The sequence below is a fragment of the Zerene cesonia genome, chromosome 3 (genome assembly GCF_012273895.1).
Source record: "Zerene cesonia ecotype Mississippi chromosome 3, Zerene_cesonia_1.1, whole genome shotgun sequence".
NCBI lineage: Eukaryota > Metazoa > Arthropoda > Insecta > Lepidoptera > Pieridae > Zerene > Zerene cesonia.
The window spans coordinates 6,487,992-6,515,291 of record NC_052104.1 but is presented as its reverse complement, the minus strand read 5'-3'; the positions used below and the strand labels follow the sequence as shown (position 1 = coordinate 6,515,291).

Genomic DNA, 27,300 nt, shown 5'->3' with positions numbered 1-27,300 from the left:
TGTTTGTTTTATCAAACAGGGATATCGTTAAGAAGCAGTTCAAGTTGAAAATATCTCGAACAAATATTGCACTAAGATTAGCTAACCAAAAACCAAGCCTTCACCTGATATTAATTGTTAAATAACTTTGATATTGCAATGAACTTGACATTGACATGATATTGACAGAGTAATCTGTCAAGTGCCATAAAGTATGAATAAACAATTTTGCCAAGTCGAGTACACTTTGCACACCAATTTAAATTTTAAAATCGCACCGGCTAGTGGCCACTGACAGTTGCGTCATTCGCCATTCGGCATTCAGTAAAGTGTTGTGTTATCGCAGGACGTTACTAAGTTGCCGCGCTTACGCAGTACGCGTATAAATTATTAAATGAGAAATACATGAAATAACTGTCGTATTTAGTGTTGCTAACATTGTTTTTTAAGCGTAAGTATTAAATAAAATCGAAAATGATAAAAAATTAATTGATATGCAATTTTATACTGTTCATTATTATTCGCTTTTCATTAGCTAGGTTAATATACTTATTCATATAAACTGGTGAATGTGTACTCGATAATAAGTTAATTTTATTTTCAAAAAATTCTTTAATTTATTTCATTTCTGAATTCTTTTAATAATGCGCATTAATAATAAGTATTCGAAACAAGTTTTTGACAAAAAGCCAAATGTGTTTTCGGCATATAAGTATATTATATTCTTATCTACAAATAAGAGGGAAATGTTCTGTATAAAACGCATAAGGAAAATCATCATTATAAAGTATTTATACTTAACACAACAGGACGGACAGGACAGGAGGTTATACGCGAGTACCCTTTAGGACCATGGAGTCTTATTTATATGCTGTTTGTAAAACAATGATTAATAAGTATTTAACGGTCCGTCTCGGTTTCAGCAGTGGAACGCCTTAAACAAAACGTTAAAAACAAAATTGGCCAAATTGGTCGAGCCGTTCTCGAGTTTTACACTTATTAACACATTTGGCGATTCATTTTTGTTTATAGATAGATGAGTAATCGGAATATATACTAACAGCAAAAAAAAAATTCGAAAGTTGTAATTTGGTATAAATAATATAATTTGTAACCTATTACATTAGCTGGTATATTTTTTATTTGAAAAGAACGCATGTGTGCGGATGTTCCTATAATTAGGTCCTTCTACGAGTATATACATACAAACAATCCCGCATAAGTGTCGACCTTCATCTATATGTTTACTGGATGAAAATTAAATTTTATCAAGTGAAACTTGTTTTTAAATATTCTTTAATTAATAGGAATGGTTGGTTTAAAAAATATTGTTGGCTGTATATTATATAAATTATAATAAAAAAGCGTTGTATAACATTTTATAGGCTCAAAAATGTTTATAATTTCGCAACTGTGTGAAATAAAAAAAGAAAAGCTAACTTCCGATAAAAGCAGTCCACCTTTCCCAGACATCATATACCAATAACTTGTATATTGTTGCCGTAAGATTGTAAAAACTTATACTTGCTAGATTATAATCTAATTCGCTAAAATTGTAATCTATCGTCAAATTGTGATCTTATAACATTCGCTTGCAATCAGAGCATTATTTTAGATTATAATGCAAATACGTCGCTGTTATATATTATGACGTAAATATACTCATCCCGAACGTCGATGGACTTAAAAAAAAAACAAATATACTGGAGTGACTAAATTTTAAAATAGTATTTATTTATCATTGCAGTACTTTTTTTGCAAGGTCAGTGTTAGTTTTTGTTTTTTTTTAATTATTTATATTTTAGTTTGTATGCAATTTTCCGAGAATTTTGTCCGCAAATAATAAATTAAAGATTGTTGACCGGAAATACGTTTTTATTCATTTCAGTGTAAATGTATGGTGAATAAAAATTAAACATGTTGTTCAATGTTCATTATTTTTTTAAGTTTGTGACACTCTTTCCTATTCACGTTCACTTTTCCGGCTTTCGGTACCGAAAGGTTTTCTATTTCATCGTGTGGTCTGACATTTTCAAAGTAATGATACAGTTATATAAATACTGTGGAAAAATTTTAAATTTTAAAAATAAAAATATTAAAAAGTAAAATGAGAAAGTAGTTTTGAATAAAAAAATAAACATGGGAGATGTGGGAGATTTGAATAACCGTATAAGAAAGCCAATAAGATACCATAAACCAGCAAACATGCACTATTCGTTGATGATAATGATAACTGGTAAATGTGTGACTTGATGGTGCGAGCATCCCACCAAGATGCTCGCACCTCAAACTGATACGTAGCCCTTAACGTTAGCCCTCTTAAGCCCAAGTGCAGTGTGGTCTAGGTCGACATGCACAAATTTGGCTCTCTGGACCATCGCCCTATCACGCTACACATAATACTAGTACTTCGTAAAATGCTTCACAAACGTCCATATAGAATTTAATAAAATGTAGAGCTAGCTTTCTACGTATATCTACAGAGTACAGACCATTCAGGAAAGAGTACTTTTTCTGTAAAAAAAGGAAATGTGTCTGTTTGGCACTTGCAGTACTACGGGATGGTTGGCCGCCTTAAAAATAGTCATGTATGAAACACTCTTACTATGCGGGTGACCTCTAAAGCCACAGATCGTGCCCCGGCTCGGCTAACAAGTAACAGGCTCCAGTACTAAATATGAGGGAGCTATTTATACAAATCCGTAATTAAGAATGTCGAGTTATAACATACGAAACACAGTGGCATGCCACTATTTCACACCGGTTTTCTGTGGGGGTGTGGTACTTCCCCGGTGCGAGCTGGCCCAATTCGTGCCGAAGCGTGCTCGACTCCCACAATAAGTTATACTATATACTAGTCCTAGGCTAGACACAGCTTATACTAGTCCTAGGCTAGACCTAGATCAAGGTCATATAACTGAATAGTTTAGCTTACATGAAAACAAATTTCTCATGCAGATATTATATTATGTATGTCGATTTTCGAAGCCACTAATTTCGGTGAAATTTATTAAATAGTGTTTAAAGAAGAAAGATATTCAGTTTTGTACTTCTAAGTTATGTTCTCATCTCTGTTTCAATTTTTTTTTTTCAATTTGTATCCCAATCAAGTAAAAAGGGATATCATATTTATTGATACAGTTTATCTCAGACGGTATTGGAAAATGTATTAAATTGTATTTTTTTTTTTCACTTATCGCATGAAACTAGATAGAACATTGAACTTATATATGGCGCCAATATACGTATCTTACTGATTCTAAAATCAGTATTGTTATTTTTTTAATCGATTTATTCATCACATTTATAATAGCATAATGCGTTTGTCCATGACTATTGTATTTATCTTATTTATATATGTAAATAATTAGCTATGTGTTGTTTTCTGTTTTTAGAAAATGTGGAAATTATTCATAGTCGCGGTTAGTTTATTGAACATATACGGAGAATGTAGATATGGAATAAATTATCAAAATCAAGACTTCTCCAATGAAATCTCAACTCGCCGTCCCCACCACAGAGAGCACAAGGCAGGGCCCCCCGACCACACCAAGCTGGTTGCTATGGCCAGATACGTACTTCATAATTGCAGTATGTATTTATTCTGAATGATAATGTATTGTTGACAATACCTATAAATTCTGACTGTTATAGGTAACATTTGTTAAAACAAAACATCAATCCCGGCCTTTGTATTTTTAAAATCGGAGGTGCTTATATGAGTAAAATTCTCAACTATAACGAGTCTTCATTTTTTGCAGATTGGGCTTCGATTGCATCTATATCCGTGCTGCCAGCTATAGAAGGTTTCCCCTTCTCTAATGTTAAATCTGTTGTCGATGGCTCGCTCGCAAACTCCACTGGAGTCCCGTATTTCTATATGTCACCTCTGGACTTCACAGCTCGTGATTTAGCGGTAAATTGATTCGAAATTTAAAATAACTGTATTGAATTTCTGATTTCTGCAGTGTCATCCTCATTCATACATTATTTAAAACAAGATGCTAACGATCCATTGATTTATATATATTTTTTTTATTGTTTTTGCTTAAAAAAATTTATAATAAAGATAGGTTTATCGTATCACAGTTAACTCAGATGTCCTTACAATATTATTTATAAGATCTAAATACTACTTATATGGTATTTTACATTAATTAAACAAATCCACATTAACCTAGGTAGTTATATCTTTTTACTGGTATGTGTTATCATAAATACCTATATTTAGCATATTTACACAGCAATGATAAACGTAATGTCCAATACATAACATGCCAGCGATAAAATGTTAAGTGTTACCTATTAATGTAGTCGTTGGTCAGGAATAATATTATTACCTAGTTGAATGAAACAAGTCTCTTGAGATAGGTATAGAACTTTAGCACATTTTTAGTTACACCCACGATACGATATAATATGAATAAAACAATATTTCTAAAAACCACATTGGTTTATTTATCGATCATCATCATCGACTATGAAATAAAATAAATCTTGTTTTGAATAACTGGTAAATGTGTAACCAAAATACTTTTTTTTTCTTCATTTAACAGGAATTGTCATAAATATGCAAGTAGGCAGGTGTTCTCCGTCCGTATTAGGGGGATAATATTACTTCCACTTGCAGATATATTCTGCATGTCTTATGCGTCTAATTATTGTTCAACATAAATGTGTACAATGTTTATTCTTACAGTATAAATAATTAGGTTAGTAGTAAAAAAATGAAAAATATTTAATTGACAGAAAAATACGCGCGCAACTGTTTTGGTGTCATTGGAGGAAACAAGATTCTGTGAGAACCAAAAATACGACCCGGAAGATCCAAGGTGCACCCGTCTTATGCTCTCGGGAAAAATGAAGAAGGTTATTATGTTATTTATTTTTGCTATTGATAGACACGTTTTTCTTTTGTTAATCAAAATTCAAATACATCCACGACTCTTGGATTTGGAAGTGGCAGGTTTGCTAAATGAATGCAACCATTTTTAATCGAGAAGTTATTTCTTTGAGACTTTCCATAACATACATAATCAACAAATTTAAGTATATTCCAAATATACATTATATGAATGCAAAAAATCAGACTTTGACTTCATTAAGAAATCAAAGCAAACAAGCAAGCTTTATCTTATTAATATTCATGAAATAATGTATTGCTAATTTACAGTTCAAGGTTACGTAGGTAACATACGTTAAAGTACAAAAAATATACAAACGATTTTTCGAGATTTTTTGCTCATTCATTCGCTACGATATTTTTCTATTGCTTCCTTATTGGTACAATCTAATATTCGCAAAGCGATAAAACTGATCAAATATTAGCAAGACATCGAGATCTGCTAGCTAAATATAGATGAACATATCTAAAACTAAATATGTTATAATAATGTTATTGTTTTCGACAGGTCAAAGAAGGCACATCCGAGTTTAAGTTCGCGAAGGCCGCTTTGTTTGAAAGACATCCGGCGATGGCAACATGGCCGACCGGTTTGTATCTATTTGGATATTTAATAACTGGTAGTAAATGTACCGACCTTTTTAGTAAAAATAAACATCGTGGTATATTCAATTGTAATCCTTGATATTACGCTTTAAATATTTACATTCTCTATCGACAATAGGCACAGAGGGCGAGCATAAATCTGGGAAAATTATTGTTCTTGAAAATGTTCACAATGTGTATTACTCGTATGCAATAAAATATCAACTAATAGGTTATCCTCATATTAGCCTACTTTAATTATGAGTACTATTTTATTTAAATCTAAAAAAGCTAAATATTTTAACGTAAGAAGACATTTTTCAGTCCGATATATTCTATCATAGTTTCCTGATTTCCCCTAGTTATTTATTATTTATTTGTTGTATAAAAATAGATTTTTTTAGAAAGGGGTTCAGGGAACTTCTGTTGGTTATTTTAGTTTACATAACATAGATAAAGAAAAGGTCAGAAACCGAACGTGACATATTTAATGTAGCGATAAGGTTAGGTCAAGACTCAAGGTGGGATGATAAGATTTTTGCAAAAAGTATTTACGTACAATGATTAAGCTATAATAAAACATGAGAAATATGTGAACCTTTATATTAATTTAAATAATATAATAGAAAAGAAAGCTTTTACAGGAAGTCTATAAAATCTTGTTAATACACAACATGTATCTATAATTCATGCTTCATAAGGCCGCTGTGAGAAAGTTAATCTCCCCGGTATTTATGCGGAAGCCTGGTTCAGGTTATTTAAAACAAACCAGTTAATCGTGTGATAGGGACTTAATTTTTTTTTTTGCAAACAAGTTCGATTGTGAACGTTTAAAATGTTGCAATACGTACATAATCTGTTATAATACATTGGCATTATACATTTTTTGTAGTTAAAATCTGTTGCTAGCGACTAGGTAATGCAAAATGTACCGAAATATTTAATTGAATAAGTTCGTACCTAACTAATATGGGTAATCACCTACCTGTGACTTTTAATGAAAACTTGTATGTTTGGGATATATAAACATTTATATTTATATATACAAATTACATATTATTGTGCAATTTTTTGTATATATCTATAAATATATATATATAGATAATTGTAAAAATAAGAAAGATAGAGAAGAACCTTTTTACCAAAGATAAGAACTGGAATTTAATATTATACTCTAAAAACAGAAAAGTAAATTATTTTCGCCAAAAATTTTATACGGTTTCGAGAAAAATAAAACCAAATTCAGTCGATTTGACGCATCGACGACTGAGACATTTGACTTATTTGACGCAATGAAATTAAAATGGAATTCTTGCTTTTTTATTTCCCACCATATCAAAATTGCCTTGATGATGAACGCCTTGGGCACGTAAGCATTTGGGGTCGTTTTGGAAAGTAAAAGTAATAAAACTTTTGGTCCTGTGTGCCCTGTAGTGAAAGAAGATAAGTAGGTACAATATTAAATTAGTATAATAATCTTACTTATTTATTTAATATTCATTAATCACGTTCTTTTGCAGATCACGACTGGTTCATCACCAAAATGAAGATTGCCCAAATTGCAATGGTGGATTGGTTCGGCGGCGCGAAATATGTGTCCGTTAAAGATTACCTCGCTTATAACTACACGGGAACCGAAATGCTTGATAATTTCAGCCACCGAAGGCTCTAAATACTATATGCAGTATATTATTCAAAATGTATAATATGATACACACAAATATACAACGGGGATGAAGCAAAATACATTTTATACTCACTTTATATGAAATAATAAATTTGGTTATCTGTTAACATGTCTTTATTTTATTCTTTTGATAATATAACCCATTTCATAATAATTTTATTTAAAACTATGGACATTAATAATAAACAATGGAAAAAGCAACGTGATATTATATAAATGCATAAGATATAAATATTTTATTACCTATTTAGTTTTTTTTTTTTCAATACACGTAATTTCAGTTTGCTAGTGTAAGGTCTGAGTCTGATAACTTTTCAGTGGTAATTGATAGGAGTAATAGCAGAGTTAGCAATTAACCATTAGGCTGAGTATACGACGGCGAATTTGCCTTTTTAATATATTATCACAGAAATAAAATTAATCACATCTTATCTTGTGGTTGGGACATTTAAAAAACAAACAAACTTAACGTACTCGTGTAATTAATATCAATGGTGAACTAAGCAATTGAATTGTAGTTCGGTAAAAGCGGCCAAATTTGAACGGCAGCATTAGCATCCATGACCCAAAGTCAAGCCGCCATCTACCGAGCGCTTCTTTAAAAGTTAAATACTTAGCTACGTAATAAATTTTCAATTTTCGATGTTGAAAAATATAATCGAATTACATTTGGCTTTTAACTTTTTTTTTATTATTACGCATTAGATGCAAATGCTGATAGACTAAATAAGAGTTTCACAATTTTTTAAATTTTACATGTGACGCATCCTGCATACTATAATTGAAGGATGATAGCGAACAAACTTAAATATAGTTCAAATGATAACAGTTAAAAAATGAATTACCTAATCACAACCTTTTGTTTGTGTAATTATTGTAATTTACTCTATATTAAATGAGAAACAAATACATTTGAATGTCTTGTTTTTACATATTTATATAATCTTGTTTGCTTTCATTTATTAATATTACCAACGTGGCCGTAAATTTAAATAACATAATAAATTGAATATTACTTATTGATATTGACATGTTATTTTTTTTTGACATGGCTTATTTTTATGGAAGATGTTTATTGGTAAGGAAAGACACTTCGTATAATAATATACGAATAGTACAGTATAAAGATTTTGTAGTATTGCATTTCTCAACTTAAGCAATGTTTAATACATAATATTTAAAGGTATATGTTCCATGGTTTATCAAATTTGGTAGGTATCGGCTATTTAGTGTCTGCCGTAAAAAGGTTTTTAGTAAATATATGTATTGATGTAATTCTGTAACTAACAAACAAACTTGCGATGCGACTTAACATTAATATACTTAATATTATATATAATAATGTTACAAAAGAAAATTTAACTGGTAGGTAGAACATCACAGTATTAAATCGAAATATAAACGATATGGAGCTTTTTAAAAATTTTGTAATAGATCCAGTACTGTACAGCACACTTGTTAGTAGAGGAATTTAGTAAATTTGTAAACAAGTTAAGTTGAAGTGGTTTGGCGCGTATTACAGAAACGATTCATACTAGTACTATAAAGTAAAAATTTCAAATTTACACATGTAAAGTCGGAGTTGGTTCTAATTGTTTTAAAGCCACATAAGTTTATTGATATATTTACACAATTGAATGTATTATTTACAATAATTTTAAAGACATTACAATAACTGCACTTTCCCGTTACAATGTACGCACGAAGCGACTGGCGGTGCGACGTTGCCGCTGTTACTGTACGCGTGGTGCACGAGCGCATTCACTGGTTCTTCGTTCAGTCTCTTCACGTCTATTGGCATTGCCATAACCTGAAGTCAAATAGTATAGTTTTACGTATTTAGAAAAAATAATTAGAAAAATTAAATAAATCTATACTGATATTATAAAGCTGAAGAGTTTATTTGTTTGATAGTTTGAACGCACTAATGGTCCGATTTGAAAAAAAATTCAGTGTTAGATAGCCCATTTATTGAGAAAGCCTATATATGTACCATGGTGAAGCCGGGGTGGACCGCTAGTCTTTTATAAAAACAATTTAAAAACACGGCATTCCGTTCATTACAACAACGCGTTCAAAGTGTTTTCTTTAGAGCCATAACACAAATTTTACGATGTTTTCTATCAGTTATTAGCAGACGTAGTCCAGCTAAATAGCCTATATTTTTTACATAGAGTTCTAGTTACAATGGTCCCTACCATTAGTGTACACTGTACAGGAGTACACTCGTAACGAAGACGTGACGAACTTTGCAGAAATAGTACTGTCATACGCTGATAGAATGCAAGCACATTGGTCCAATCGACGGCATAATCCGCGCCGAATCTTATGACTTAAGAATTTGTGAATAATAAATATAATAAAATAAATAAAGAGAATAATACGCACCTGTTCTGCAAATTTCTCTGCATCGGTAATACTGGATAGATTATCCAAATGTCCAATATCCTGCTTACAAACATCACTGCTTATATTTTCAGCCAATTTCATGTTCACTAACGCCACATCTAATACATTTGTTGAATGAGGAATAGTTGCACTGAAGTTTAGATTGCCGATTGGTCGATTGCACAACTTCTTACTGCCCATATATTCTGATGCTGCTATATTCTCTAACCACCTTTCATGGAGGCTGTACAAGTTCTTATATGTACACATCATCATGTCCCTCACCCTGCACCGTTCATCAAGTAGTTGTTTGATTGCTTGTTGTAAATTAGCGGTTTTCTCATTGAGAATCTTCTTGCACGCGGCTAACTCTTCAATGAGTAAACTGAAAATGATGAATATTATATCAGGATTAACAATAATGCATATATGGTGCAATATAAAATGACACACTTTTTTTTACAAAGGAGCTGGTGGGTCACTGATGGTATGCAACCAGTACCGCACATGAACATTTGTCTTTGTGGGATAAGGGATAAAGAAAGGTCTGGGCAGGATAAGGAAAAACTAAGGACCTCTGACTGCCCCAAGCATCGTACGAAACAAATCACTTATGTAATAGTAGCATTCACTATTTCGAGCCGATCATCTGTGAGGATGTGTTACCAATTTGTGCTATAGTATGCTCGACTCCCACATTCAAAACTTATTCATTTTTATTTAGTATGGGCGGATGACATTCCATATGTGAGGAGGATTTGATTATCATAATTCGATTATAGATAAAATTATTAGCTAACGATTAAAAAATAATAATAATGTGTATTATATGTATTCACAGTACAAGCTTAATTTGGGACATTCTAAGTGACATGTTGAATATCTCAAAATGTTTCTATATTCATAAATGTCCATCATCATGATCAGAATCATAATGTTTTGTGAGTTACAAACAAGGAATTTTTTACATCATATGGTTTATTATCCTGGTTTAAATGATTGTTATGTATTGGTTAATGTACCTGCTGGCTAAGAATTTGCTTCTCCACACTTCACACTGACCAGCAAGCCATTCAGTCTGTTCCTAAAACATAATGATATAGTTTTATGAAAAAAATACCCATTGTCTTAATTTGTTAATTATAAATCCAAGTTCTCATAAGGAAAGTGAGGCAATTTAAACTTAGCCATATAGAATCAGTCTATTCAAAAGTATTATTAGTTATCAAGCCCATAGCAGCAGTGAGTGGTAAAGCATTTGTATGGTGTATTTAATTTTATTCAATTTTGCCAAACTGTTTCTGGAAGATTTCTAGGTTGAAACCTATCCTTTGTTAGATCTCAAACTATCTTTATACCAAAAGTCATCCAATTTGGTTTAGTTGTTTAGGCATGAAGATAAAGCAGACCGACAGACAGTTACTTTTGCATTTATAATATTAGTAGGAACTATAAGCAAGATGAAAAGCTGGCATATTTATTAATTTTTACAAAAATTATTAATTAAAGCAACCATTTAAAAACTGCTTTTCATTCTATATTCAAATGTATATAACCAAGGTTATTTTTTAGAAACATTCATTAACATTTGTAATTTTTTTATGCAATAAGAATTTTATTTTAATGTTTTAAATGGAGTCTTAATACTAAAGTTTTTAATCTTATCAGTTTAACAGATATAATCATTATGCTACCTGATGTGTAGATAGGTGTTGGGCTGAGTTAATTAGGGCATTGGCCAAGTGCTTCTTATCTTCATTTAATGATTGCACTTGTGTCTCCAAATCCTCTCCCATTGATGCTACCAGCATAGTTTTCAATTCCTTATTTACCTGATTATAATGTGTAAGTAAATTAACAAACTATAATAGAATTATGAGGCAAAAGTACTGAAATAACAAACAGGTACAAGCTCAGCTTACAGTTTTTTCTCTGTGTCTATTTAAATAATAAATTATATATATATATACCACATTTATTTATGCAGCAAGGAGTCTGCATTAAAGGTCACTAAAATCATGTAGCAGTAAACTTTTCTGATATTCTTTCAGAGGAATGTATTATCATTTATCCAAAAAAACAGGTTATTATTAAATTCAATAGTAACAATTACTCACCTGTACTTGCTGTTTTAGCTGTTCATTCAAACTCTCATTCTCTTTTGTCAATGCATCAATTTTTTTCTGCATTTCATCATCATGTGTTTTATTTTGATCAGCTGTTTTGTCACTGGTTGTTATTTGCTTCAATCTTGGCTTAAACTCATTTAAATTAGTGTTCATTTGAGACATCTGAGACACTAGTGTGTTTATATCCATATGGTTTCTTGATTTTTTTGTGCTTTTTGATACTGTCTTTGGGTTCATTGGTTTAACAGCTGCAGGATAAGGCTCATATGGCACAAATTTTGGGTTTTTGGAGTAAATGTGTGTTTTTTTTTCTGTTGAAAAAAATTTCGTTGGGTATACTTGGACGAGTCGTCCCCCTGAGAGCGATTCTTTTTTTTTCAATATTTTAATAGGCTTAACATCAACTTTTTGCTTTGTTTCTGTGACTTTTTCTTCCGATTCCATACCATCGCCTGCAGTTCTAGCTTTCCCCATGATAACTGTCATAGGTATAAAGTGTACATTAGGTAAATAAGGTAATAAATTTTAATATATTTTCATTAATGTAATCTTATCATTGGTACTTACTGTCATTAAATGGGGTGATGGTGTCCATATTGAGTAAATGTAGAATATTTCAAGAGGATTTTTTAAAACTAATAACTAATAATAAAATTATTTCAAGATTCAAAATATATTAATAAGTTACGTTAGTTGGCCTTCATATACGTTTACTGTTTATTTGTCATGTTTGACACTGAGTGCTGACGCCTGACGATTTATCAATTATCAGGTGACAAGTGTCAATTCCTTCTGTTTAGAAACATTTAACCAAAAAAATGTAAAAACCAAATTGCCATTGAACAAAAAAAAAATAAGCACTGCCAATAGTCAGTACCCGGGTCGCTCAATTCCGAATGTTTGCATTAATACCTAATACATTTGCAAATGTCGTTTTACACTTATGAACGTGTATATACGTTCGATTATATGTGACTGGCCTTAGGGGTGAAGCATTGGTGGTTTATAAGGCACTATACCCTGTACTTAATAAAAATCTTTTTAACTCTGAAGTCTAATAGAAGTTTGAAGATTTATTACATAAAGTAGGCTGAGGCCCGTATCCTTTTCCTTAACCTTCCTCCCAGTCCTTTCCTTTATTCCCCTCGTCAATCCCTTTCCATTTAAAATCAGCAATCCAATTGTAGAAAAAAGGAAGCTTACATAGTGCAGTGAGTACAAATATGGGCAAATATGGAGTCTCACAATAGACGATGGGAACCCTTTTTGTTGAACTGAATTCTGAATTGAACATAAAATACTTGAATATTTCTGAACGGTTCATTCTTAACATGCCAGAAGAAGAACCTTTTTGAGCGGTGAATTAAAAATGTTAACTTCTTTTTTTTTATGTGAATTCTAAATTGTTATAGCGCCCAGCGGGCAATTGTGGTTCGCCTGATGGTTTTTGATCACCACCGACCATGAAAATTTGCAGAGGTAAGTTAAATGAGTTGCCTGCTTTTATAGAGTATAGGATAAAGAAAGGATTGACGAAGGGAGTAAAGAAATGGTCTGGGAAGGAAAAGAAAAAGGTATACGGCTTACCCACTCACTAGCCGAAACAAAATAGCATGGAATTTCGCGCCAATCTTCTGAGGGGTCGGGGTACCAGCTGCTAGAGCTGGTTCAATTCGTGCCGAATCGTGCTCAACCCCCACATTCGATCGATGTTCATTATTCATCCCAATTTTTATTGACATGATATTTGTCCTTCCAATACATATAATGTCATATTATAGTATTTTTTTGTGTTTGATTTTACGCGAGTATTATACATTTAGAAATTAAAAAATTTTAACGGATTATAATGAAAATAAATTGCGATTAAAATCCGTTAAAAAGTTTTTAATTTCTAAATGTCATATTATGTTAAACAGTTAACATATGTGTCTTACAGTTATAAGTATAATATATTGCACTACTCTATGCATTTAAAAACAATTACATCTCGTTCGCTCGCCAACACGAGGAGTTCCGAAATGGAGGTGGGACTTATGTTTAATATCTTTAAAAACAAATTGGATTTACATTTCTTATTTTTATGAATTAATTTTAAAAGGAAACAATTTGTATCTATAAAAAATTTATTACAATAAATAATAATCCACTAAAGCACATACTAAATTACGCATTTAAAGTAGATTCTAATTCACCATTCTCTAAAAGCTCCTTGATTATATCAAGGCCACCAATCAATTCTCCTTTTACATACACTTGAGGGTAAGTTGGCCATTGGGAAAATTGTTTAAGACCTTGACGCACTTCTTCATCAGTTAAAATATCAAATGTATCATATTGGACACTGAAACAAACACTGAATATAAATATGTTTAATTAAAGAAAAATTTTGTTACAAAATTCACTCATCATTGTGCAAAATTAGCGGAATTTGTCAAGTAGAATTTAAAATACAATCTTATTAACAACATTATAGTCCAAAAATGCTGTATGTGTGTAAGCCAATATGTGGTTGTTAGTCTAATTTTCTTTATATTTGTTGTTGAAATGGCAAGAATGAACAACAAACATCTCTGAAAATTTCCACAGTCATCAACTGTAATGTTAAATGAGACACAGTTCGGTGACAGACAGAAAGATAACTAAGTCTAAGTTTACAATCCTGCGAGTAAAGCATTTTGGTTTGCAATGAAATCTTAATAATAAAACTGAATAACATATTATAATAGTTAATACTGTAACGGGTTGAAGATAAATGTTTTCCGAAATTAATATAATTCAACTATTATTGTTAAGTTGTTTATAATTCATATATAATATAAGATACTATTTTGTACCATGACCTTAGGTTATCCATTATAAGTTTATGTTCGATGACATTATAATACCCTATAATATAACACACTATTCAATATACAAAAATATCAAACTAAAAATGATTTATTAATTTTTATATTAATCAGACCTAATTTATCATATCTATCTAAAATACATACTTGAGGAAACATTTCTTTTTTCTTTTTGTGTTTGTATATTTGGAATGGATAAAGTCTAAAACTACCTAACTAATTTTGAAATTTTTTTCACCAAATGACCATCCTATTTCAAGGCAAAAGATATTAGGCCAATGATAAATAAAATGTGTATATTTTATATCATACTAGCTGCGCCCCGCGGTTTCACCCGCGTAAGTCCGTATCCCGTAGGAATATCGGGATAAAAAATAGATGTTGAAAACATGTGTATTTTATTAATTAGTTTTTTCTCATATTCTTATATATTTTGTAGTTTCTTGCACTAACCCTAAAACCTCTTGCATTTCCTTTCCTACCAGGTTGCCTGGCAGAGATTGCTGTCTAGCAATAAGGCCGCCTTTTGTACAAAATTTCATTGTGCCATATTAAATTTTTGTATAAACTATTTTTTCTGTTTTGTACAATAAAGTATTATAAATAAATAAATAAATAAATGTTGGCCGATTCTCAGACCTACCCAATATGCTTACCAAATTTCAGAGGAATCGGTCAAGCCGTTTCGGAGGAGTATGGCAACGAAAACTGTGACACGAGAATTTTATATATTAGATAATCATTATGATATTCTACCACTACATGGTATAAAACAAAGTCGCTTTCTTTGTCCCTATATCCCTATGTATGTTTAAATCTTCAAAACTATGCAACAAATTTGATGGTTTTTTATAATAGATAGAGTGGTTCAAGAGGAAGGTTAATATGTATAACATCTATTAAACTACTACAAATTTAATGCATGCGAAGCCGCGGGCAAAAGCTTGTTTTATATAAGAACAAGACATTAAATAATTGTGTACAACATGTTGCAGGTATACATTTCATTCCACTTTTGTTGCCAAGTACTAGTTACTAAGAAATAATCACAAGGAGAGCAAGAATGTAAATTCCAAACATGAATTCTAAGCACCATTAACATTTTTTATGATTAACTTAAAATTCTAATGATAATTGGATTGCTTGGAAAACGTTATTAAAACAAACCAAGAAATATAATATAGCTTAGATATGTATAAAATTAAATGAACATACCCTGTCTCATTCAATATGTGGATAAGTTGTTTACTAAAACCACATCTTGGTCCATCCCTGGTTCCTTTCATAAATATCATTACATTGTGTTTATTTATGAGGCTCTTCAGGCGTTCTTCTAGCGTTTGTTTAGGGGACTCATTCTGAACAGATTTTCCGGTACTGTATGATTTAACCTTAGAAGACATTTGAGCAACATCTACTCCATCTATTCTATCAATTTGTTGACTATTTTTGAAAAATATAACAGTTGGAACTGAATCTATCTGTAAGAAAAAAAGATAGTTATTGTAAATAGTCTATTTTCAAGAGTATTTGTTTTATTTTGCACTTGAAATTCATATAATTATTACCTTATACTTCAATGATACTTCTGAAAGACCTTCGGCATCACAAATACCAAACTGGGTACCAACATTTTTCGCTTCAGGTAATTTTATCAACTCTTGCAAAACGTCAGTGACTTGTTTACATTGCTCAGCCCATTCTGCAGAAAAATGGACCACACTAAGGGATGACGAGCTGAACGAAAAAAAAAAATGGAATGTAAATACATACTGTCACAACGAATTTGTTTCGACGAAGTGAAAAGTGATCTTATAATTTTATTTTTAAGAAAAACACCAATCGAAAGACATTTCTTCAGAATTATCATTAAAAATATACAAACCTTATAAAACTGTTGAATTTGTCAATTGTATCAATAACAGTGACCGACATTCTTGGAGGTTATATTACACTAATTAATATTTTGAGTTAAAGCTTAAAAAACCGTTCTCTATCAACAATATTATACAACAATGTACTTCAAATATTTTCGATAAAAGCTGTCACCAAAAGCTAGCTTTTTTAACCTTTCCTAGATTTACCTCCACTTAGTGACAAGAAACTGAAGTAACATTGGCATTGGCAATATTACTTACTCTGTGTCAATAAAAAAATGGCAATGTAATTAAATTATTTTTTTAAAAATTGACATTTAAATAACACTGGTCTATAATTTTTAAGTTTAATATTCTTTAGTGTATTATCATGGGACCCGCTAGTTTCATAATATTCTGTACCTATAAATTCTGTGTTTGTTTCACAAATGTATATACCCGTATTATTATACTACTCTTTGAATGTACATATATGTATAGCACAGTACTGTAAATAAGTATTTAGTATAGTACAGCCCGGGTAGTTACAATTTTTGTATGTACAAATTAGACGAAAAATAACACTGTAAGCTGTCAACTTATTTTTTAATGTAATTGATTGTCATTTGGTCGTGTGACAGGCGTCAGCCTTTAATGTCAGTAAAGCGGTGTAGTTGAGGTTATAAAATATGAATCGAGTCTATTGAATTAAATAATCAAAAAGTTATTACAAATCGATTGGATTTTACAAAGCAATAAACTTTAAACAAAATGGCTACAGTATCCACAGCACCAGTGCCGGGAATGCATCAAATCGATTTATCGAAATTAAATTTGCACCAGTTGGCTCAACTGAAACAACAATTAGATCAAGTAAGCTTTTCAAAACCGTACAAGCGTATTTTCAGTGTGTCAAATAACGATGTATTTACTAAAATATCTAATTACAGGAGCTGAATGTTTTCCAAGATTCATTACAAACTCTTAAAATTGCTCAGCGTAAGTTCGTGGAATCTGGTGAGAGTGTTGAAAAAATCAAGCCAGAAACAAAAGGCAAAACGATTCTTGTTCCTCTTACGGGCTCAATGTATGTGCCTGGAACTATAGCAGATACAGACAATGTTATAATTGATATTGGAACAGGTTATTATGCACAAAAGGTAATTTATTATGATATTTATGATATTTCAATGGGAAGCCCAGTAATCTTTAATTATATAAGATATTTCTTACGGTAACTAGAAGACTGCTACATATGAACTATATTTTTTTGTTTGATAATATTTTTTTAGCGAGCCTGTAGCTATACTTAAAGCGCAGGCCACAACTAGTTCATCAAAAGAAATGAATGGCTATTTCAGGATTATTACTGATATGTGTACGGTATTAAACTTATAATATAAAGCCACATAAAATTTCAGGATATTGATGGTGCCAAAGACTATTTTAAGAGGAAAGTGAAGTTTGTAACAGAGCAAATGGAAAAAATTCAAGTTATGGGAATTGAAAAGTCCAAAGTTCGGGAAGCAATAGTTATGATGATGGAAATGAAAATTCAGGCGCAGACTCAGTCACAAAAGGCTTCCTCATAACATTAGTGCTTTAATAACATGTAATCCCTCGCTAGTTTGTATTATGTATATTTCTACACACTATTTAACTACTTTTGATTACTTTGTTTGGCCATTTTAAGTGAACACTGAAATCTTGCTGATATGCACTAAAATAGAAAGGTTTATGTTTAAATGTATTCAGCTATGGTTCGGCTAAACTGTAGCAACTTTTTACAATGATTATAATCCAATTTGTATTTACAAAATGAGATTTTGACACATACAAAAATGTAAAAATATAAACAAAATTTCATGCTGAATTTAATTTATTATGATTGTTTAATTTGCTTTGAAAATTGTAATTTAAGTCACTATTGTATTTGAAGTAATTTTCAGATGTTTCATTTAAATTTTTGGAATGTAGTCAATATTACATATTGTGCCCTCTTGAGATAACAAATTGATTTAAAACACAGTTCTTTAACAGCTGTTTATTCTATATCCTGTTGAATTCAGGTATTAACTTTAAAATGTTTTGCTTACTAATAATAAATTTATAAATTGTACTATGGTTTTTTTTTTCATTAATCCATATTTTTGTATATATATTACATGACCCCCCATTATTCATGGTAAAATAGGACTCCAGGATGGTTTAGATTTATAATTTGATCACAAGAGAATATGCAGACAAAAGTTGCTTTATATAATATAAATTTGCAATCATTACATATTTTAGATTCTATATTGATATTGTAAGATATCTTCCGGCTCCCCCTCTCACTGAACGAAACACTGCAGTATGCTATTCCACGCTGATCTTCTGTGGGCGTTTGGTACTTCCCCAGTGAGAGCTGGCTCAATTCGTGCCAAAGTGTGCTCGACTACCACATATTGAATTTTATTAATTACTAGCTGACCCGGAAAACGCTGTTCTGCCTAACTTATCATTTAGGGGTATGAAAAATGGATGTTGGCCGATTCTCAGACATACCCAATTTTCTATTAATATACACAATTTTCATAACAATCGGTTCAGCCGTTTCAAAGGAGTGTGGTAACTAACATTGTGACACGGATATTTTATATATAAGAAGATATTAGAATAATAAGAAGAACATTAAGAATTGGGTTTTTGAAAAAAAGATTTTTTTTGATTTGTTTTATGTATTTTAAAACTTTATTGTTAATAATATTGATATTTGATGAAAAAAACTTGAAAAAAATTTTTTTCAATAAATTATAAACAATTTAAAATTGATCAAATTTATAAAAATATCACGTGACTATAAACGCACCATGATTGGTCACCATAATTGTGACGTCATAATGTTGTAGCTACGTACGTAGCAGTACGGCTTATACGTGACTAGACAATAATATCGAAAATTTATTGCTAAAAAATGAGTTGTTAGTTGGTTTCGATTAGCTATGTGTGATAAAGGATTCAGGCAAAGTCTGATAATATTCCTAATGTAAGTATTTTTATGATAACCAATTTTTTTTTAAAATGACGTTCGGTTTAAACCTGCTGAAGTTCAAGGTGCCAAGGCATCAAGTAAGTCTGTTAAAAAATAATATAATAAATAAAAATATTTAAGTATCTACTCACCATCATATTAAATATAATTATTTATTTCATAAATTGTAGAGCATCGCGTGAGAGTTCTGGCGACAAAGCTATAGGTTATGTTCAACTAAGTCGTAAAAAAATATTTGTATTGTAAAACGACTATTGATGAAAAGTCAAGAAAAATTCAGGATGTTCAATGCCATGACTGTGCAGCTTCCGCGGATAATTTATAGATACTCCTATTAAATTTAAGTTGTTTGATGTTATCAGCAATAAAATCTTTTAGATTATGTCTACAGGTGGTTGCAAGCATGCATTAGCATTACTTATGTGGACCCATCGCAGAAGTGAAGGTCCGACACCAACAGAAGTCGATTGCAATTGGAAAGAATCGCGATTATTATATTGGTACTGTTATAAAATATATTGAAGCAGAAAAACTGTCAAAAAAAAGTCTAATGCTCCTGTTGAAATTTTTTCGGAGAATAGTACATTTATACAAGAAGTTACTGAATTTGAAACATTTAAAAACATTTTGTCAGGAGTTGTTTTTGTTTTTATTAGACATTTTGAATATAAATTTAAATATTCTACAATGACAACAAATTAAACAGATCAAAACACTGTACTTATTGTTTCTATATCAACTGCAATGAGTGAAAACTAACATTATGACGTCACACGCGCTCGGGTTTGTTCGAAAGCTGTCGGCGCATCTTCGGTACTGGATTCAAAAATGAATTTTTATATTGAAATAACTTTAGAATTATTGCGAAAAAAAAAATAAAAAAACAGTTTTGTTATAAAACTTATATATGATCTTTCTATTAATCACAAAAAAAAAATTCGTTCAAAAACCCAATTGTATTACTGTTCACATCACACTCATATTCTAAGGGTTCTAATAATAAATTCTTTAATTCTTTTGGTATGGATTTAGTTATTTCACAATGTTGTTCTATAATATTTGCATTCCTATTATAATATTAGAAATCTAACTCTGACTGTCTGTTACGCTTTCACGTTAAGACGTGGTTGGTGGTTAAGACCACTAAACCGATTTTGATGAAATTTTGTATGACAGCACTGATCTAGGAAAAGGACATAGCATATTTTATCGCGAAAAATGGGGTAAAAGTGATTGAAAACGATATAAACGAATTTCACGCGTGTAAAGCCGCGGTTGGATAGCTAGTAAAGAATAGATGTTGAAATATATACCCTATATCCTAACGATGAGATTTCTCGCCCTACTAAAATGGTAATAGTGTTATTATATCAGAAATGGTATAAATTAGAACACTTCACCATGCCCAGTCTAGTCATTTGCTTTGGACACATTGTATCACTGTGACTCCATTTGTTCATTTATAAACTCACGTTAAATCTACCCGTCATCCGTCCGAAAATTGAAATTCGATTTCTTTTTATAATAAGGTTCATAGTAGAGAAACAAAAAAAAAACGAACATGCGACACCAAATGATTTATTTTTAATAGGCCAAAATGATAGCACTGATATCTACAATACACTGTTTAATTAACTATGTAACTAATATCTACAATGTCTTACAGTCACGAAAAAATATAAACTAAATAAGGCAACGACTATTCCTTAATTTCATAAACAATATTATCTTAGTGTCGAAAATTATAATATTATAATAAAGAAGTTTAATTCTTGTTAAACGTGAACATTAATTTTATTATTTTAAATTCATTATTAACAAATATACAACGTTGCGGCTGTTCAATGCACAGCTAGCAATATTTGTGTGAAATTATAGTTTTCTCTGATTTAGTACGAGTAATGTAATGTAAAATGTTGTAAGCTGGCATTATATTTAGTATAATTACTATAAATTGAGTAATGATTTTGAGATCATATAGCTATTTTATGAATCATATTCGAATATAAATAATTCATTATCCTGTATTATTGTGGATGTAAAATATTTAACTATACCAATTTAACACTAGAAGTAAATATGTGTCGATATTTACAATTTAATACATGATTACTTATTAAGTAAGTCGTATCTGTTATTTTCATATAAATTATACGCGATACCAAGACAAATAGGATGAATTTATTGGACGCCTTAGGCGACGTTTTATAATTTAACTTATTAACAGAAATAACATTCGTTTACATTTCCGACATACCAGTGAATGTTGTTGAGATAACTGTGATCTATTAGGTTTATTCTATACAAAAAGATTGCTCGCCTGTTCGGCGAAATCCTTATCTCAAATGGTGTAATATTCAGGAGCAAAATCATTAGCAAGGTTTGAAAGGAAGTGGAAGTCTGATGAAGAATTAGAATTATCACCTGCAGCACCTGTTGGCGCAGCATGTGATGCCTCGTAAAATTGTTGAAAAGAGCTGTAACTGTCATTACACTCACTGTTGCCAGTATATGTTTCACCGCTTGTTTGAGTTCCTGCATAAGTGCTTGCTGCAGCACCACTGCCTTGGCCACTGTATGCAACTCCGTCATAGTATGAACCTTTTGCGTATTCCGCACCATGGGCTGGTTTCTGACCATCACTTGCATAGTAGCTATGTTCATTTGGCCCACCCTCATGATAATGGTATCCATAATGGCTGTTAGCATAAGCCATATGCTCACTTGAGTAACCCTGTGCCTGGTCATATCCAGGATGGCCATATCCAGCTTGATCTTTAGCATAGTTAGAATAACCATAATTTTGATACATTTCGTGTGGGTATGTTTGCCTTGTCACTATTCCGTTAGTAGACCGCGTTGATGGGGAGCCGTCTGTTCTTACGTTTTGATGGTTTCTTGAGTAGGTGTGTTGATCATTGCCTTGTAAGCCTGAAGTGTAACCTTCGTAGGATCTGGATCCCTGAGGATATTGTGCTAATTTACCTACAAATTGTTTGCTGTCCATGCGGAAATCAGGATGAGGTACAAATTGTCCAGGTGGAGCATTACCTCTAATAACGTAAGGTGGTATCGCATTTGGGACTGCTTGATGCGGTGGAACAGGTGGAACGTTAGGGGGAGATGGCCGCGCATAATGTCCAAGGGGACTTTGATGCATGCTAGATGGAGTTCCCGGTGTCGAAGAAGGCGTAAGGTTAACGGAAGAAAACTTTCCAGCATCTGCTAACCCACCGATGCCAATCAGTCCATCTTTAGAAGAAGATGGTGAAACTTTGCAGCCAATTGTATCTAAAGATGGTGACCGTTTCCTTGCTTCTTGTTTGATACGCTTTGCTAAATTACGAGGAGCAGAAATGTTTGGTGGATGTGAATCCCTTGAATCTTCTTCAGCAAGCTTATCCAGCGATGATGACGAAGCGACGCTAGACGCGCCATCGCTTGCAAAACTATTGTTATTAGTTGCACTTGGGGTATTATTGTTTCTCGTACGCGATGATAATTCGGGTATGTCTTCAGTTGGGGAGCACAAGGCACCCGGAGGTAATTCGCAACCTTGACAACTTTTCTTTCCTGATAGTGGTCCATCATCATCTGTGAATTTATCAAGCCCTGTTTTACTCTTGCCACCCTCTGAAGTTGTCGAATCTTTGTCATCACCGTCTTCACTTTTACTGAGAGTTTGACGTTTATGTTTCATGCGTCTGTTTTGGAACCACACCTTTACCTGCAATTATTAGACATTAAATTAAAATCCTTGTTTAAATAGATTTAATAATAAATGATGGCAACAAGTATATATGTATACATCTATCATCGTCAGCAAATAAGCAGCTGCATCGCCTGATGGTTAGTACTACCACAGCCCATGAACATTTGCAGAGGCTTGAAGGCTTGTTAGTGGAACTTACACCTCTACGAATAAATTGCCGACTCTAAGCGGTAAGAGACAGAGAAAGGAGTGATAAGATGTACAAAGGAAAGCACTAGGAAGGTTAAGAAAAAGGGACACCGATATGATGTATTTTATTACCTGTCGTTCTGTGAGGTCAAGGGACGCTGCGATTTCGATTCTCCTGGGTCTGCATAAATATTTATTAAAGTGAAATTCTTTTTCTAACTCCAAAAGCTGTGTGTTCGTGTAAGCTGTTCGAAGTCTCCGTGGTAGCCCATTTTCTGAAAAAAAAAAAAACATATAGATTTCAAAATTATGCAACTTTTGGTATAGAAACAAAATGGTTTTGGTGACGAAAAATACTAAAAATAATGTGCCTAAAATTTAAAAGTTTTTTTAAATTGCACTTTTTTCTAAATCAGGGATAAAAAAAAATGAAATGTTAAAGTTTATTGTGCTTATTTAGACTTATTTCGTTAGAACTTTTCAATGATGTCATATATACTCTGTATAAAATTATTGTATTCTTGGAAATGTTAGCGGGTTATAACTTATAAGCACGGGTTCCTTTAATGTAATAACTTGATCGCATGTCAGAGCACCGCCCTTGACGCCATTGTGTCGAAACTGTTCTTTTTACCACAAATACGAATTGGAATTCGAAATTCAAATTACAAAGGGCGGCGAATAATGGGGCGATCGCGTTCGCGTGACGATTCCGCTGAGCTCGTGTGTATTCGCATTATAATTTTGGGGTAGAATTTTAACTGCGTGGAATTAGGGACTATAATAGTTGGTCTTAGTTTCGCGTGTAACTTTGTTCTGGGTGGTGCTCGAGTGACGTTTTCGTCAACTAGCGCATGTTCTATTGGACAGGGGCAGCTGTCAATCAAACGTTACTCCGTTGTTTCCGCATGTTGGTTTTAGCTCCGTTTATATTAAAACATTGTAGGTAGGTATTTGTATTAAATAAGTATATAATAGGGCCGTACGACCCCTCAATTTTTTTGTTATTTCTTTTTGGGAAAGTTGTTTTTGTAAAACAAAAGTAAAGTAGTTTTTATGTTCAAATAACAATATAAGCAAATGATTTCGATACTGTCTACATATACTAAAGAACTTTGCGGTCCATATAAGTACTTAGTAAATTATCAGTTAACTGGGCTTGAAACCCGATAGCCCTTGGTCAGCTACTAGAATAATAATTATGAGTAACGTCATAGTACAATCGCTTGCAAAATTCTATCTTATAATGTCACGAAAATGTAACCTCAGTTCGAGTAATAGTTTAAGGTAAATGCACTAAACTGTTGTTTATTATCGTGTCTCTAAAAATTATTATTAATAATTCCCAGTAATAGAAAAAGAAAATAAATGATTTGAGTTTCCCATTTTCTATAATATCATATTCCATTCTTTATACAAGCGAGTTTGGTTTAGCAGGCTATTTGAATGAAATTTTAAAATATCGACTCACGGAATTAACCTCGGTATAAAAAATAAAGCATTTAGATAATTAATCATTTCATTATAACATAAGAAATTCATATATATGCAGCAGTAATAATACTGAGCTTACTATGATAGTAATGAAATATTGTATCTACAACGCTTTTCTGTATGACTATCTGAGTTTGAGAAATGCAAGAGCGTGGCAAGTTTTTGCTAATAATGGATGGTATTATGCGAGTGGAGAGGTGCGCATAATGTGAGCATTATGGGGATGTCCCCACTTCCGTGTCGCTGAACTTTATAGATTTACGGATGTCGATAAATTGGCACCAAATGTTTTTATAGAACTTGTATTATAGCTTTGAGAAGTATTTTTGTTGTACCTCTTGCGTTATAAACATTGTTTATTTTTTTCAATTACTAGCCGCATGTCCCGGCTTCGCTCGATAAGAATAGAAGAATACTAGCGGTGCGCATCAGCTTTGCCTGTGGTACATATACGTCACGGAGTAATGATGCAGATTTTTAATGATGAAATAATTTTTGAATTCAATCCAGTATATTCTATTTGAAAACATAATACAAAAGTACAATTATTTCCTCTTTAAAATATTAGTATATATATATACATATAGTAGGTACGTTATAATCGCTCTTGTAGTTTTTGCCACAAATCGTAACAAACAAAAAGTCTTTCCTCGTTAAATTAATATTAGTTTAGATTATCTAAGTTAGTTGAACAAATTGGTGGAATGAAAGAGGATAAGTATATGGTAATATTCACAGAAGTTCGATGATAAAATAGTAACATAATAAGAGAAGGTATGTTATTGCGTTTTACGTTGGCTGTGATGCCATTGACCCATGAATAGAATTGTTTCTTCAGAATTTGCAAAGAACAATTCGTCATGCATGCTAAAATAATTATTTCCCATAATAGAAACAATTTTGTATGAAATGTTATTTCATTCTATAAAAAGTGAGAGTTATATTTAAACGAAAATTATTGTATTAAGATTAGGATTATTTTTGACGATGATAAACATTTGATGATTAACCTTAATTTCCTTTTCTCAAATCTTTAGAAGGATTGAAACTTATTTAACGTTAAATCTTAAAAATGTAAACTGCATTCTAAATTTAAAATGAAGTAGGCTCCGACTAAAGGAATCCATTGTATTCTATTACAATAATACAAATGTTTCCCAGCCAAATAGCTTGTTGTCATGTAAAACAAGTGGGTAATAAATGATGTTACGCCGCTTTGACCCTTGCTGAGTGCGGGCTGAACCGAAGATTTACTGCGAATTAAGGGTCACTGCATCTCTAGGTGTCGCCACGTCCGCACTTAATTTGATAATATCGTACAACCCTGCTTTATTGAATTATATGGTCAGGTATACTGAGGTAAACTGGGAATTTATCAAAGAGTACGAAGGCACATTTTAAAAAATCTACATGTACCTACATGATGAAAATCTATTTACATGATCAATAGGTATTGCAGCTAGTATTTATTTGATATTAATAGTATAATTGGTGCATATGTCAAGCTGCAAAAGATTCGGAAAATATGTTAATGCAATTAAAAAAAATACGATTTTATATAATTTAAAATATGGACAGTGGCTATAGGTGTTCGAATTCACGGGTTAAATGCTTATTTATTTAACAATTTAATGTAACGCAACAAATTAAAAATGTTGCTTGATGATGTTTGATGATGATGATTGAAATGTTACGCGGGTGGCTATGAAAACTGAAGGTATACAGAATACACAAAATACGTAAATGAATAGTTAGATAGTACTACATATAATAATTTGACCTAAAAGCTAATATAAAGAAATGTTTATGTAGAAGCGTTTTAAGAGAAATTATAATTATAATTATAATGAATAAATTACGTTTAAAACCCATAAACCCCTTTAATTTCTAAATTAAAAACCATTTAAATAAAAACAGTGATTCATTATGTTTAATATCCATTGTCCAATTTTATTACGGCTAGTACGTAATGACTGGCGAAACAATGAACGCATTCAGTACAATAAATGTTATAATATTAATTTAAGTCGTCGTAAGTGTAAATGGCACTTAACAAACTTCGTAGTTGTAAACAATTTGCAAAGAATATGTGCTGAGAACGGGCCCTAGGGGCAAGTTTGAATAATTAATCAACAGCCGAAAGGATTAATGTGGTGGCCAGTTGGCGGTTGGATGCCATTAGAGAACGTTCGATGCCCTGCCGACTAAATGCCGTGGTCACATTATTTGTGTCGGGTTTAGGAGCATATGGTAGAGGGTTTGAAATTACGGATACCTAATTGATTTTCTCAAATTCTACGGCCCTTTCCGTGTTTATTTTACTGCACGTGATGTTTTTTGATTGTCCAAATTGGTTAGGTAGATATTTGAATCATTGAATAACAAATTCAAAGTTTTAAATGAAATATGTAAGTAAATTAAATGAAAAATGTAACATAAGTATGCATCACTCGAACAATGTTGACTAAAATGAATTGGATTTTATGGAAAAAAAC

General features: G+C 31.8%; 5 protein-coding genes across 5 annotated transcripts in view; 2 read left to right on the top strand and 3 right to left on the bottom strand.

Annotated features, from left to right (window-relative positions):
* The first annotated feature begins 246 nt into the window (after window positions 1-246).
* LOC119836983 (protein CREG1) lies at window positions 247-7,196 on the top strand. The gene is made up of 6 exons (XM_038362464.1): window positions 247-430; window positions 3,375-3,570; window positions 3,741-3,895; window positions 4,729-4,848; window positions 5,391-5,472; window positions 6,988-7,196. Exons 2-6 carry the CDS (start codon window positions 3,378-3,380, stop codon window positions 7,137-7,139), a joined length of 702 nt encoding a protein of 233 aa, XP_038218392.1. The 5' UTR covers window positions 247-430; window positions 3,375-3,377; the 3' UTR covers window positions 7,140-7,196.
* A 1,033-nt stretch (window positions 7,197-8,229) lies between these two features.
* Window positions 8,230-12,403, bottom strand: LOC119838739 (golgin-45). Its single transcript, XM_038364837.1, has 6 exons — window positions 12,239-12,403; window positions 11,660-12,150; window positions 11,237-11,374; window positions 10,565-10,626; window positions 9,543-9,927; window positions 8,230-8,964 (listed from the first exon to the last, which is right to left on the bottom strand). Exons 1-6 carry the CDS (start codon window positions 12,264-12,266, stop codon window positions 8,821-8,823), a joined length of 1,248 nt encoding a protein of 415 aa, XP_038220765.1. The 5' UTR covers window positions 12,267-12,403; the 3' UTR covers window positions 8,230-8,820.
* A 1,380-nt stretch (window positions 12,404-13,783) lies between these two features.
* LOC119836852 (glutaredoxin 3) lies at window positions 13,784-16,651 on the bottom strand. Its single transcript, XM_038362313.1, has 4 exons — window positions 16,406-16,651; window positions 16,089-16,257; window positions 15,736-16,001; window positions 13,784-14,015 (listed from the first exon to the last, which is right to left on the bottom strand). Exons 1-4 carry the CDS (start codon window positions 16,453-16,455, stop codon window positions 13,838-13,840), a joined length of 663 nt encoding a protein of 220 aa, XP_038218241.1. The 5' UTR covers window positions 16,456-16,651; the 3' UTR covers window positions 13,784-13,837.
* A 349-nt stretch (window positions 16,652-17,000) lies between these two features.
* Window positions 17,001-18,495, top strand: LOC119838669 (prefoldin subunit 5). The gene is made up of 3 exons (XM_038364740.1): window positions 17,001-17,249; window positions 17,327-17,536; window positions 17,798-18,495. Exons 1-3 carry the CDS (start codon window positions 17,148-17,150, stop codon window positions 17,966-17,968), a joined length of 483 nt encoding a protein of 160 aa, XP_038220668.1. The 5' UTR covers window positions 17,001-17,147; the 3' UTR covers window positions 17,969-18,495.
* Window positions 18,496-21,751: 3,256 nt separating this feature from the next.
* Window positions 21,752-27,300, bottom strand: part of LOC119837751 (homeotic protein proboscipedia) — a 32,621-nt gene continuing 27,072 nt past the window's right edge. The window contains exons 2-3 of the mRNA XM_038363488.1: window positions 23,444-23,586; window positions 21,752-23,137 (exon numbers count right to left, since the gene is read on the bottom strand). Of these exons, the coding sequence (XP_038219416.1) occupies window positions 21,752-23,137; window positions 23,444-23,586 (1,529 nt within the window). The remainder of the gene's footprint in view (window positions 23,138-23,443; window positions 23,587-27,300) is intronic.

Excerpts from the sequence above, each read along its gene's own strand:
- LOC119836983 (XM_038362464.1), top strand. The coding sequence starts at position 3,378 with ATGTGGAAATTATTCATAGTCGCGGTTAGTTTATTGAACATATACGGA. Across the intron at positions 4,849-5,390 it reads TCTCGGGAAAAATGAAGAAG|GTCAAAGAAGGCACATCCGA; the intron begins GTTATTATGTTA and ends TGTTTTCGACAG. Across the intron at positions 5,473-6,987 it reads GATGGCAACATGGCCGACCG|ATCACGACTGGTTCATCACC; the intron begins GTTTGTATCTAT and ends GTTCTTTTGCAG.
- LOC119836852 (XM_038362313.1), bottom strand. The coding sequence starts at position 16,455 with ATGTCGGTCACTGTTATTGATACAATTGACAAATTCAACAGTTTTATA. Across the intron at positions 16,002-16,088 it reads AAGTATCATTGAAGTATAAG|ATAGATTCAGTTCCAACTGT; the intron begins GTAATAATTATA and ends TTTTTCTTACAG. Across the intron at positions 14,016-15,735 it reads CACATATTGAATGAGACAGG|TGTCCAATATGATACATTTG; the intron begins GTATGTTCATTT and ends TGTTTGTTTCAG.
- LOC119838669 (XM_038364740.1), top strand. The coding sequence starts at position 17,148 with ATGGCTACAGTATCCACAGCACCAGTGCCGGGAATGCATCAAATCGAT. Across the intron at positions 17,250-17,326 it reads TGAAACAACAATTAGATCAA|GAGCTGAATGTTTTCCAAGA; the intron begins GTAAGCTTTTCA and ends ATCTAATTACAG. Across the intron at positions 17,537-17,797 it reads CAGGTTATTATGCACAAAAG|GATATTGATGGTGCCAAAGA; the intron begins GTAATTTATTAT and ends ATAAAATTTCAG.
- LOC119838739 (XM_038364837.1), bottom strand. The coding sequence starts at position 12,266 with ATGGACACCATCACCCCATTTAATGACA. Across the intron at positions 10,627-11,236 it reads AACACCTATCTACACATCAG|GAACAGACTGAATGGCTTGC; the intron begins GTAGCATAATGA and ends ATTATGTTTTAG. Across the intron at positions 9,928-10,564 it reads AGCAAATTCTTAGCCAGCAG|TTTACTCATTGAAGAGTTAG; the intron begins GTACATTAACCA and ends CATCATTTTCAG.